Here is a 14,221-nt window from a genome sequence, read left to right on the forward strand (position 1 = left end):
CTGTTGGGTTGAATCACAGTGAGTGAGGGGTGAACCATTGGATGAGTTGTGGACCAACTGTTGGGTTGAATCACAGTCAGTGAGAGGTGAACATTGGAATAGTTGTGGACCAACTGTTGGGTTGAATCACAGTCAGTGAGAGGTGAACCATTGGAATAGTTGTGGACCAACTGTTGGGTTGAATCACAGTGAGTGAGGGGTGAACCATTGGATGAGTTGTGGACCAACTGTTGGGTTGAATCACAGTCACTGAGAGGTGAACCATTGGAATAGTTGTGGACCAACTGTTGGGTTGAATCACAGTGAGTGAGAGGTGAACCATTGGATGAGTTGTGAACCAACTGTTGGGTTGAATCACAGTCAGTGAGAGGTGAACCATTGGAATAGTTGTGGACCAACTGTTGGGTTGAATCACAATGAGTGAGGGGTGAACCATTGGATGAGTTGTGGACCAACTGTTGGGTTGAATCACAGTCAGTGAGAGGTGAACCATTGGAATAGTTGTGGACCAACTGTTGGGTTGAATCACAATGAGTGAGGGGTGAACCATTGGATGAGTTGTGGACCAACTGTTGGGTTGAATCACAGTCAGTGAGAGGTGAACCATTGGAATAGTTGTGGACCAACTGTTGGGTTGAATCACAGTGAGTGAGGGGTGAACCATTGGATGAGTTGTGGACCAACTGTTGGGTTGAATCACAGTCAGTGAGAGGTGAACCATTGGAATAGTTGTGGACCAACTGTTGGGTTGAATCACAGTGAGTGAGGGGTGAACCATTGGATGAGTTGTGGACCAACTGTTGGGTTGAATCACAGTCAGTGAGAGGTGAACCATTGGAATAGTTGTGGACCAACTGTTGGGTTGAATCACAGTCAGTGAGAGGTGAACCATTGGAATAGTTGTGGACCAACTGTTGGGTTGAATCACTGTGAGTGAGGGGTGAACCATTGGATGAGTTGTGGACCAACTGTTGGGTTGAATCACAGTCAGTGAGAGGTGAACCATTGGAATAGTTGTGGACCAACTGTTGGGTTGAATCACAGTAAGTGAGGGGTGAACCATTGGATGAGTTGTGAACCAACTGTTGGGTTGAATCACAGTGAGTGAGGGGTGAACCATTGGAATAGTTGTGGACCAACTGTTGGGTTGAATCACAGTGAGTGAGGGGTGAACCATCGGATGAGTTGTGGACCAACTGTAGGGTTGAATCACAGTCAGTGAGAGGTGAACCATTGGAATAGTTGTGGACCAACTGTTGGGTTGAATCACAGTGAGTGAGGGGTGAACCATTGGATGAGTTGTGGACCAACTGTTGGGTTGAATCACAGTGAGTGAGGGGTGAACCATTGGATGAGTTGTGAACCAACTGTTGGGTTGAATCACAGTGAGTGAGGGGTGAACCATTGGATGAGTTGTGAACCAACTGTTGGGTTGAATCACAGTGAGTGAGGGGTGAACCATTGGATGAGTTGTGGACCAACTGTTGGGTTGAATCACAGTGAGTGAGGGGTGAACCATTGGATGAGTTGTGAACCAACTGTTGGGTTGAATCACATTGAGTGAGGGGTGAACCATTGGATGAGTTGTGAACCAACTGTTGGGTTGAATCACAGTGAGTGAGGGGTGAACCATTGGTTGAGTTGTGGACCAACTGTTGGGTTGAATCACAGTGAGTGAGGGGTGAACCATTGGTTGAGTTGTGGACCAACTGTTGGGTTGAATCACAGTGAGTGAGAGGTGAACCATTGGATGAGTTGTGAACCAACCGTTGGGTTGAATCACTGTGTGAGAGGTAAACCATTGGATGAGTTGTGAACCAACTGTTGGGTTGAATCACAGTGAGTGAGGGGTGAACCATTGGATGAGTTGTGAACCAACTGTTGGGTTTAATCACAGTGAGTGAGGGGTGAACCATTGGATGAGTTGTGAACCAACTGTTGGGTTGAATCACAGTGAGTGAGGGGTGAACCATTGGTTGAGTTGTGGACCAACTGTTGGGTTGAATCACAGTGAGTGAGGGGTGAACCATTGGTTGAGTTGTGGACCAACTGTTGGGTTGAATCACAGTGAGTGAGAGGTGAACCATTGGATGAGTTGTGAACCAACCGTTGGGTTGAATCACTGAATGAGAGATGAACCATTGGATGAGTTGTGAACCAACTGTTGGGTTGAATCACAGTGAGTGAGGGGTGAACCATTGGATGAGTTGTGAACCAACTGTTGGGTTTAATCACAGTGAGTGAGGGGTGAACCATTGGATGAGTTGTGAACCAACTGTTGGGTTGAATCACAGTGAGTGAGGGGTGAACCATTGGATGAGTTGTGAACCAACTGTTGGGTTGAATCACAGTGAGTGAGGGGTGAACCATTGGATGAGTTGTGGACCAACTGTTGGGTTGAATCACAGTGAGAGGTGAACCATTGGATGAGTTGTGAAACAATTGTTGGGTTGAATCATAGTGAGTGAGGGGTGAACCATTGGATGAGTTTTGAACCAACTGTTGGGTTGAATCACAGTGAATGAGGGGTGAACCATTGGTTGAGTTGTGGACCAACTGTTGGGTTTAATCACAGTGAGTGAGGGGTGAACCATTGGTTGAGTTGTGGACCAATTGTTGGGTTGAATCACAGTGAGTGAGGGTTGAAACATTGGATGAGTTGTGGACCAACTGTTGGATTTAATCACAGTGAGTGAGGGGTGAACCATTGGTTGAGTTGTGGACCAACTGTTGGGGTGAATCACAGTGAGATCAGGATCTACCAATGTTTTGAGTTAGTCACAGTGAGTTAGGAATGAACCAATAATTGGGGTGAATCACAGTGAGTGAGGGGTGAACCATTGGATGAGTTGTGGACCAACTGTTGGGTTGAATCACAGTGAGTGAGAGGTGAACCATTGGATGAGTTGTGACCCAACTGTTGGGTTGAATCACAGTGAGTGAGAGGTGAACCATTGGTTGAGTTGTGGACCAACTGTTGGGTTTAATCACAGTGAGTGAGGGGTGAACCATTGGTTGAGTTGTGGACCAACTGTTGGGTTTAATCACAGTGAGTGAGGGGTGAACCATTGGTTGAGTTGTGAACCAATTGTTGGGTTGAATCACAGTGAGTGAGGGGTGAAACATTGGATGAGTTGTGGACCAACTGTTGGGTTTAATCACAGTGAGTGAGGGGTGAACCATTGGTTGAGTTGTGGACCAACTGTTGGGGTGAATCACAGTGAGTGAGAGGTGAACCATTGGATGAGTTGTGAACCAACCGTTGGGTTGAATCACTGTGTGAGAGGTAAACCATTGGATGAGTTGTGAACCAACTGTTGGGTTGAATCACAGTGAGTGAGGGGTGAACCATTGGATGAGTTGTGAACCAACTGTTGGGTTTAATCACAGTGAGTGAGGGGTGAACCATTGGATGAGTTGTGAACCAACTGTTGGGTTGAATCACAGTGAGTGAGGGGTGAACCATTGGTTGAGTTGTGGACCAACTGTTGGGTTGAATCACAGTGAGTGAGGGGTGAACCATTGGTTGAGTTGTGGACCAACTGTTGGGTTGAATCACAGTGAGTGAGAGGTGAACCATTGGATGAGTTGTGAACCAACTGTTGGGTTGAATCACAGTGAGTGAGGGGTGAACCATTGGATGAGTTGTGAACCAACTGTTGGGTTGAATCACAGTGAGTGAGGGGTGAAGCATTGGATGAGTTTTGAACCAACTGTTGGGTTGAATCACAGTGAATGAGGGGTGAACCATTGGTTGAGTTGTGGACCAACTGTTGGGTTGAATCACAGTGAGTGAGGGGTGAACCATTGGTTGAGTTGTGGACCAATTGTTGGGTTGAATCACAGTGAGTGAGGGGTGAAACATTGGATGAGTTGTGGACCAACTGTTGGGTTTAATCACAGTGAGTGAGGGGTGAACCATTGGTTGAGTTGTGGACCAACTGTTGGGGTGAATCACAGTGAGATCAGGATCTAGCAATGATTTGAGTTAGTCACAGTGAGTTAGGATTGAACCAATAATTGGGGTGAATCACAGTGAGTGAGGGGTGAACCATTGGATGAGTTGTGGACCAACTGTTGGGTTGAATCACAGTGAGTGAGAGGTGAACCATTGGATGAGTTGTGAACCAACTGTTGGGTTGAATCACAGTGAGTGAGAGGTGAACCATTGGTTGAGTTGTGGACCAACTGTTGGGTTTAATCACAGTGAGTGAGGGGTGAACCATTGGTTGAGTTGTGGACCAACTGTTGGGTTTAATCACAGTGAGTGAGGGGTGAACCATTGGTTGAGTTGTGAACCAATTGTTGGGTTGAATCACAGTGAGTGAGGGGTGAAACATTGGATGAGTTGTGGACCAACTGTTGGGTTTAATCACAGTGAGTGAGGGGTGAACCATTGGTTGAGTTGTGGACCAACTGTTGGGGTGAATCACAGTGAGTGAGAGGTGAACCATTGGATGAGTTGTGAACCAACCGTTGGGTTGAATCACTGTGTGAGAGGTAAACCATTGGATGAGTTGTGAACCAACTGTTGGGTTGAATCACAGTGAGCGAGGGGTGAACCATTGGATGAGTTGTGAACCAACTGTTGGGTTTAATCACAGTGAGTGAGGGGTGAACCATTGGATGAGTTGTGAACCAACTGTTGGGTTGAATCACAGTGAGTGAGGGGTGAACCATTGGTTGAGTTGTGGACCAACTGTTGGGTTGAATCACAGTGAGTGAGGGGTGAACCATTGGTTGAGTTGTGGACCAACTGTTGGGTTGAATCACAGTGAGTGAGAGGTGAACCATTGGATGAGTTGTGAACCAACCGTTGGGTTGAATCAGTGAATGAGAGATGAACCATTGGATGAGTTGTGAACCAACTGTTGGGTTGAATCACAGTGAGTGAGGGGTGAACCATTGGATGAGTTGTGAACCAACTGTTGGGTTGAATCACAGTGAGTGAGGGGTGAACCATTGGATGAGTTGTGAACCAACTGTTGGGTTGAATCACAGTGAGTGAGGGGTGAACCATTGGATGAGTTGTGGACCAACTGTTGGGTTGAATCACAGTGAGAGGTGAACCATTGGATGAGTTGTGAAACAATTGTTGGGTTGAATCATAGTGAGTGAGGGGTGAACCATTGGATGAGTTTTGAACCAACTGTTGGGTTTAATCACAGTGAGTGAGGGGTGAACCATTGGTTGAGTTGTGAACCATTTGTTGGGTTGAATCACAGTGAGTGAGGGGTGAAACATTGGATGAGTTGTGGACCAACTGTTGGGTTTAATCACAGTGAGTGAGGGGTGAACCATTGGTTGAGTTGTGGACCAACTGTTGGGGTGAATCACAGTGAGATCAGGATCTAGCAATGATTTGAGTTAGTCACAGTGAGTTAGGATTGAACCAATAATTGGGGTGAATCACAGTGAGATCAGGATCTACCAATGTTTTGAGTTAGTCACAGTGAGTTAGGAATGAACCAATAATTGGGGTGAATCACAGTGAGTGAGGGGTGAACCATTGGATGAGTTGTGGACCAACTGTTGGGTTGAATCACAGTGAGTGAGAGGTGAACCATTGGATGAGTTGTGATCCAACTGTTGGGTTGAATCACAGTGAGTGAGAGGTGAACCATTGGTTGAGTTGTGGACCAACTGTTGGGTTTAATCACAGTGAGTGAGGGGTGAACCATTGGTTGAGTTGTGGACCAACTGTTGGGTTGAATCACAGTGAGTGAGGGGTGAACCATTGGATGAGTTGTGAACCAACTGTTGGGTTGAATCACAGTGAGTGAAGGGTGAACCATTGGATGAGTTGTGAACCAATTGTTGGGTTGAATCACAGTGAGTGAGAGGTGAACCATTGGTTGAGTTGTGGACCAACTGTTGGGTTGAATCACAGTGAGTGAGGGGTGAACCATTGGATGAGTTGTGAACCAACTGTTGGGTTGAATCACAGTGAGTGAGGGGTGAACCATTGGATGAGTTGTGAACCAACTGTTGGGTTGAATCACAGTGAGTGAGAGGTGAACCATTGGTTGTGTTGTGGACCAACTGTTGGGTTTAATCACAGTGAGTGAGGGGTGAACCATTGGTTGAGTTGTGGACCAACTGTTGGGTTGAATCACAGTGAGTGAGAGGTGAACCATTGGATGAGTTGTGAACCAACTGTTGGGTTGAATCACAGTGAGTGAGAGGTGAACCATTGGTTGAGTTGTGGACCAACTGTTGGGTTTAATCACAGTGAGTGAGGGGTGAACCATTGGTTGAGTTGTGGACGAACTGTTGGTTTGAATCACAGTGAGTGAGGGGTGAACCATTGGATGAGTTGTGAACCAACTGTTGGGTTGAATCACAGTGAGTGAGAGGTGAACCATTGGATGAGTTGTGAACCAACTGTTGGGTTGAATCACAGTGAGTGAGAGGTGAACCATTGGTTGAGTTGTGGACCAACTGTTGGGTTTAATCACAGTGAGTGAGGGGTGAACCATTGGTTGAGTTGTGGACCAACTGTTGGGTTGAATCACAGTGAGTGAGGGGTGAACCATTGGTTGAGTTGTGGACCAACTGTTGGGTTGAATCACAGTGAGTGAGGGGTGAACCATTGGTTGAGTTGTGGACCAACTGTTGGGTTGAATCACAGTGAGTAAGGGGTGAACCATTGGTTGAGTTGTGGACCAACTGTTGGGGTGAATCACAGTGAGTGAGAGGTGAACCATTGGATGAGTTGTGAACCAACTGTTGGGTTGAATCACAGTGAGTGAGAGGTGAAGCATTGGTTGAGTTGTGGACCAACTGTTGGGTTTAATCACAGTGAGTGAGGGGTGAACCATTGGTTGAGTTGTGGACCAACTGTTGGGTTGAATCACAGTGAGTGAGGGGTGAACCATTGGTTGAGTTGTGGACCAACTGTTGGGTTGAATCACAGTGAGTGAGGGGTGAACCATTGGTTGAGTTGTGGACCAACTGTTGGGTTTAATCACAGTGAGTGAGGGGTGAACCATTGGTTGAGTTGTGGACCAACTGTTGGGTTGAATCACAGTGAGTGAGAGGTGAACCATTGGAATAGTTGTGGACCAACTGTTGGGTTGAATCACAGTGAGTGAGGGGTGAACCATTGGATGAGTTGTGGACCAACTGTTGGGTTGAATCACAGTCAGTGAGAGGTGAACCATTGGAATAGTTGTGGACCAACTGTTGGGTTGAATCACAGTGAGTGAGGGGTGAACCATTGGATGAGTTGTGGACCAACTGTTGGGTTGAATCATAGTCAGTGAGAGGTGAACCATTGGAATAGTTGTGGACCAACTGTTGGGTTGAATCACAGTGAGTGAGGGGTGAACCATTGGATGAGTTGTGAACCAACTGTTGGGTTGAATCACAGTGAGTGAGGGGTGAACCATTGGATGAGTTGTGGACCAACTGTTGGGTTGAATCACAGTGAGTGAGGGGTGAACCATTGGATGAGTTGTGAACCAACTGTTGGGTTGAATCACATTGAGTGAGGGGTGAACCATTGGATGAGTTGTGAACCAACTGTTGGGTTGAATCACAGTGAGTGAGGGGTGAACCATTGGTTGAGTTGTGGACCAACTGTTGGGTTGAATCACAGTGAGTGAGAGGTGAACCATTGGATGAGTTGTGACCCAACCGTTGGGTTGAATCACTGAATGAGAGGTGAACCATTGGATGAGTTGTGAACCAACTGTTGGGTTGAATCACAGTGAGTGAGGGGTGAACCATTGGATGAGTTGTGAACCAACTGTTGGGTTGAATCACAGTGAGTGAGGGGTGAACCATTGGATGAGTTGTGAACCAACTGTTGGGTTGAATCACAGTGAGTGAGGGGTGAACCATTGGATGAGTTGTGGACCAACTGTTGGGTTGAATCACAGTGAGAGGTGAACCATTGGATGAGTTGTGAAACAATTGTTGGGTTGAATCATAGTGAGTGAGGGGTGAACCATTGGATGAGTTTTGAACCAACTGTTGGGTTGAATCACAGTGAGTGAGGGGTGAACCATTGGTTGAGTTGTGGACCAACTGTTGGGTTTAATCACAGTGAGTGAGGGGTGAACCATTGGTTGAGTTGTGGACCAATTGTTGGGTTGAATCACAGTGAGTGAGGGGTGAACCATTGGTTGAGTTGTGGACCAACTGTTGGGGTGAATCACAGTGAGATCAGGATCTAGCAATGATTTGAGTTAGTCACAGTGAGTTAGGATTGAACCAATAATTGGGGTGAATCACAGTGAGATCAGGATCTACCAATGTTTTGAGTTAGTCACAGTGAGTTAGGAATGAACCAATAATTGGGGTGAATCACAGTGAGTGAGGGGTGAACCATTGGATGAGTTGTGGACCAACTGTTGGGTTGAATCACAGTGAGTGAGAGGTGAACCATTGGATGAGTTGTGAACCAACTGTTGGGTTGAATCACAGTGAGTGAGAGGTGAACCATTGGTTGAGTTGTGGACCAACTGTTGGGTTTAATCACAGTGAGTGAGGGGTGAACCATTGGTTGAGTTGTGGACCAACTGTTGGGTTGAATCACAGTGAGTGAGGGGTGAACCATTGGATGAGTTGTGAACCAACTGTTGGGTTGAATCACAGTGAGTGAGGGGTGAACCATTGAATGAGTTGTGAACCAACTGTTGGGTTGAATCACAGTGAGTGAAGGGTGAACCATTGGATGAGTTGTGAACCAACTGTTGGGTTGAATCACAGTGAGTGAGAGGTGAACCATTGGTTGAGTTGTGGACCAACTGTTGGGTTGAATCACAGTGAGTGAGGGGTGAACCATTGGATGAGTTGTGACCCAACTGTTGGGTTGAATCACAGTGAGTGAGAGGTGAACCATTGTTTGAGTTGTGGACCAACTGTTGGGTTGAATCACAGTGAGTGAGGGGTGAACCATTGGATGAGTTGTGAACCAACTGTTGGGTTGAATCACAGTGAGTGAGGGGTGAACCATTGGATGAGTTGTGAACCAACTGTTGGGTTGAATCACAGTGAGTGAGGGGTGAACCATTGGTTGAGTTGTGGACCAACTGTTGGGTTGAATCACAGTGAGTGAGGGGTGAACCATTGGTTGAGTTGTGGACCAACTGTTGGGTTGAATCACAGTGAGTGAGAGGTGAACCATTGGATGAGTTGTGACCCAACCGTTGGGTTGAATCACTGAATGAGAGGTGAACCATTGGATGAGTTGTGAACCAACTGTTGGGTTGAATCACAGTGAGTGAGGGGTGAACCATTGGATGAGTTGTGAACCAACTGTTGGGTTGAATCACAGTGAGTGAGGGGTGAACCATTGGATGAGTTGTGAACCAACTGTTGGGTTGAATCACAGTGAGTGAGGGGTGAACCATTGGATGAGTTGTGGACCAACTGTTGGGTTGAATCACAGTGAGAGGTGAACCATTGGATGAGTTGTGAAACAATTGTTGGTTTGAATCATAGTGAGTGAGGGGTGAACCATTGGATGAGTTTTGAACCAACTGTTGGGTTGAATCACAGTGAATGAGGGGTGAACCATTGGTTGAGTTGTGGACCAACTGTTGGGTTTAATCACAGTGAGTGAGGGGTGAACCATTGGTTGAGTTGTGGACCAATTGTTGGATTGAATCACAGTGAGTGAGGGGTGAAACATTGGATGAGTTGTGGACCAACTGTTGGGTTGAATCACAGTGAGTGAGGGGTGAACCATTGGTTGAGTTGTGGACCAACTGTTGGGGTGAATCACAGTGAGATCAGGATCTAGCAATGATTTGAGTTAGTCACAGTGAGTTAGGATTGAACCAATAATTGGGGTGAATCACAGTGAGATCAGGATCTACCAATGTTTTGAGTTAGTCACAGTGAGTTAGGAATGAACCAATAATTGGGGTGAATCACAGTGAGTGAGGGGTGAACCATTGGATGAGTTGTGGACCAACTGTTGGGTTGAATCACAGTGAGTGAGAGGTGAACCATTGGATGAGTTGTGAACCAACTGTTGGGTTGAATCACAGTGAGTGAGAGGTGAACCATTGGTTGAGTTGTGGACCAACTGTTGGGTTTAATCACAGTGAGTGAGGGGTGAACCATTGGTTGAGTTGTGGACCAACTGTTGGGTTGAATCACAGTGAGTGAGGGGTGAACCATTGGATGAGTTGTGAACCAACTGTTGGGTTGAATCACAGTGAGTGAGGGGTGAACCATTGGATGAGTTGTGAACCAACTGTTGGGTTGAATCACAGTGAGTGAAGGGTGAACCATTGGATGAGTTGTGAACCAACTGTTGGGTTGAATCACAGTGAGTGAGAGGTGAACCATTGGTTGAGTTGTGGACCAACTGTTGGGTTGAATCACAGTGAGTGAGGGGTGAACCATTGGATGAGTTGTGAACCAACTGTTGGGTTGAATCACAGTGAGTGAGGGGTGAACCATTGGATGAGTTGTGAACCAACTGTTGGGTTGAATCACAGTGAGTGAGAGGTGAACCATTGGTTGTGTTGTGGACCAACTGTTGGGTTTAATCACAGTGAGTGAGGGGTGAACCATTGGTTGAGTTGTGGACCAACTGTTGGGTTGAATCACAGTGAGTGAGAGGTGAACCATTGGATGAGTTGTGAACCAACTGTTGGGTTGAATCACAGTGAGTGAGAGGTGAACCATTGGTTGAGTTGTGGACCAACTGTTGGGTTTAATCACAGTGAGTGAGGGGTGAACCATTGGTTGAGTTGTGGACGAACTGTTGGTTTGAATCACAGTGAGTGAGAGGTGAACCATTGGATGAGTTGTGAACCAACTGTTGGGTTGAATCTCAGTGAGTGAGAGGTGAACCATTGGTTGAGTTGTGGACCAACTGTTTGGTTTAATCACAGTGAGTGAGGGGTGAACCATTGGTTGAGTTGTGGACCAACTGTTGGGTTGAATCACAGTGAGTGAGGGGTGAACCATTGGTTGAGTTGTGGACCAACTGTTGGGTTTAATCACAGTGAGTGAGAGGTGAACCATTGGTTGAGTTGTGGACCAACTGTTGGGTTGAATCACAGTGAGTGAGGGGTGAACCATTGGATGAGTTGTGAACCAACTGTTGGGTTGAATCACAGTGAGTGAGGGGTGAACCATTGGTTGAGTTGTGGACCAACTGTTGGGTTTAATCACAGTGGGTGAGGGGTGAACCATTGGTTGAGTTGTGAACCAATTGTTGGGTTGAATCACAGTGAGTGAGGGGTGAAACATTGGATGAGTTGTGGACCAACTGTTGGGTTTAATCACAGTGAGTGAGGGGTGAACCATTGGTTGAGTTGTGGACCAACTGTTGGGGTGAATCACAGTGAGATCAGGATCTAGCAATGATTTGAGTTAGTCACAGTGAATTAGGATTGAACCAATAATTGGGGTGAATCACAGTGAGATCAGGATCTACCAATGTTTTGAGTTAGTCACAGTGAGTTAGGAATGAACCAATAATTGGGGTGAATCACAGTGAGTGAGGGGTGAACCATTGGATGAGTTGTGGACCAACTGTTGGGTTGAATCACAGTGAGTGAGAGGTGAACCATTGGATGAGTTGTGAACCAACTGTTGGGTTGAATCACAGTGAGTGAGAGGTGAACCATTGGTTGAGTTGTGGACCAACTGTTGGGTTTAATCACAGTGAGTGAGGGGTGAACCATTGGTTGAGTTGTGGACCAACTGTTGGGTTGAATCACAGTGAGTGAGGGGTGAACCATTGGATGAGTTGTGAACCAACTGTTGGGTTGAATCACAGTGAGTGAGGGGTGAACCATTGGATGAGTTGTGAACCAACTGTTGGGTTGAATCACAGTGAGTGAAGGGTGAACCATTGGATGAGTTGTGAACCAACTGTTGGGTTGAATCACAGTGAGTGAGAGGTGAACCATTGGTTGAGTTGTGGACCAACTGTTGGGTTGAATCACAGTGAGTGAGGGGTGAACCATTGGATGAGTTGTGAACCAACTGTTGGGTTGAATCACAGTGAGTGGGGGGTGAACCATTGGATGACTTGTGAACCAACTGTTGGGTTGAATCACAGTGAGTGAGAGGTGAACCATTGGTTGTGTTGTGGACCAACTGTTGGGTTTAATCACAGTGAGTGAGGGGTGAACCATTGGTTGAGTTGTGGACCAACTGTTGGGTTGAATCACAGTGAGTGAGAGGTGAACCATTGGATGAGTTGTGAACCAACTGTTGGGTTGAATCACAGTGAGTGAGAGGTGAACCATTGGTTGAGTTGTGGACCAACTGTTGGGTTTAATCACAGTGAGTGAGGGGTGAACCATTGGTTGAGTTGTGGACGAACTGTTGGTTTGAATCACAGTGAGTGAGGGGTGAACCATTGGATGAGTTGTGAACCAACTGTTGGGTTGAATCACAGTGAGTGAGAGGTGAACCATTGGATGAGTTGTGAACCAACTGTTGGGTTGAATCTCAGTGAGTGAGAGGTGAACCATTGGTTGAGTTGTGGACCAACTGTTGGGTTTAATCACAGTGAGTGAGGGGTGAACCATTGGTTGAGTTGTGGACCAACTGTTGGGTTGAATCACAGTGAGTGAGGGGTGAACCATTGGTTGAGTTGTGGACCAACTGTTGGGTTTAATCACAGTGAGTGAGAGGTGAACCATTGGTTGAGTTGTGGACCAACTGTTGGGTTGAATCACAGTGAGTGAGGGGTGAACCATTGGATGAGTTGTGAACCAACTGTTGGGTTGAATCACAGTGAGTGAGAGGTGAACCATTGGATGAGTTGTGAACCAACTGTTGGGTTGAATCTCAGTGAGTGAGAGGTGAACCATTGGTTGAGTTGTGGACCAACTGTTGGGTTTAATCACAGTGAGTGAGGGGTGAACCATTGGTTGAGTTGTGGACGAACTGTTGGTTTGAATCACAGTGAGTGAGGGGTGAACCATTGGTTGAGTTGTGGACCAACTGTTGGGTTGAATCACAGTGAGTGAGAGGTGAACCATTGGATGAGTTGTGAACCAACTGTTGGGTTGAATCTCAGTGAGTGAGGGGTGAACCATTGGATGAGTTGTGAACCAACTGTTGGGTTGAATCACAGTGAGTGAGAGGTGAACCATTGGTTGTGTTGTGGACCAACTGTTGGGTTTAATCACAGTGAGTGAGGGGTGAACCATTGGTTGAGTTGTGGACCAATTGTTGGGTTGAATCACAGTGAGTGAGAGGTGAACCATTGGATGAGTTGTGAACCAACTGTTGGGTTGAATCTCAGTGACTGAGAGGTGAACCATTGGTTGAGTTGTGGACCAACTGTTGGGTTTAATCACAGTGAGTGAGGGGTGAACCATTGGTTGAGTTGTGGACCAACTGTTGGGTTGAATCACAGTGAGTGAGGGGTGAACCATTGGTTGAGTTGTGGACCAACTGTTGGGTTTAATCACAGTGAGTGAGGGGTGAACCATTGGTTGAGTTGTGGACCAACTGTTGGGTTTAATCACAGTGAGTGAGGGGTGAACCATTGGTTGAGTTGTGGACCAACTGTTGGGGTGAATCACAGTGAGTGAGAGGTGAACCATTGGATGAGTTGTGAACCAACTGTTGGGGTGAATCACAGTGAGTGAGAGGTGAACCATTGGTTGAGTTGTGGACCAACTGTTGGGTTTAATCACAGTGAGTGAGGGGTGAACCATTGGTTGAGTTGTGGACCAACTGTTGGGTTGAATCACAGTGAGTGAGGGGTGAACCATTGGTTGAGTTGTGGACCAACTGTTGGGTTGAATCACAGTGAGTGAGGGGTGAACCATTGGTTGAGTTGTGGACCAACTGTTGGGTTTAATCACAGTGAGTGAGGGGTGAACCATTGGTTGAGTTGTGGACCAACTGTTGGGGTGAATCACAGTGAGATCAGGATCTAGCAATGATTTGAGTTAGTCACAGTGAGTTATGAGTGAATGGTTTGGTGATGTATTTCATTTTGTGAGTAAATGTGACTAAAGACTAACTTTGCTTACATCTATGGCTAATATCACTATAACTTTCTTTTCTAATTTTTTTACAGTTAGATCTCAATTCTCTCACCTCAGTACGTAAGTTTGTTGACAATTTCCATGCTACTGGAAAACCTCTACATATCCTGTGTAATAATGCTGGTGTATTTGTTGGAAAGGATGGTTACCAGGTAACAGAAGATGGGTTTGAAATGACATTTGGAGTGAACCATCTCGGTAATTAAAATACTGTCTTACTATCCATAAGAAAATAT

At 46.3% G+C, this 14,221-nt stretch overlaps 1 protein-coding gene across 2 annotated transcripts in view; it reads left to right on the forward strand.

Annotated features, from left to right (window-relative positions):
- Positions 1-14,221, forward strand: part of LOC144350034 (WW domain-containing oxidoreductase-like) — a 147,370-nt gene that overhangs the window by 15,423 nt on the left and 117,726 nt on the right. For both annotated transcript variants that reach the window (XM_085508170.1, XM_085508171.1), the window contains exon 3: positions 14,018-14,183. In XM_085508170.1, the coding sequence (XP_085364296.1) occupies positions 14,018-14,183 (166 nt within the window). The remainder of the gene's footprint in view (positions 1-14,017; positions 14,184-14,221) is intronic.

The sequence above is a fragment of the Saccoglossus kowalevskii genome, chromosome 14 (genome assembly GCF_978046115.1).
Source record: "Saccoglossus kowalevskii chromosome 14, keSacKowa6.1, whole genome shotgun sequence".
NCBI lineage: Eukaryota > Metazoa > Hemichordata > Enteropneusta > Harrimaniidae > Saccoglossus > Saccoglossus kowalevskii.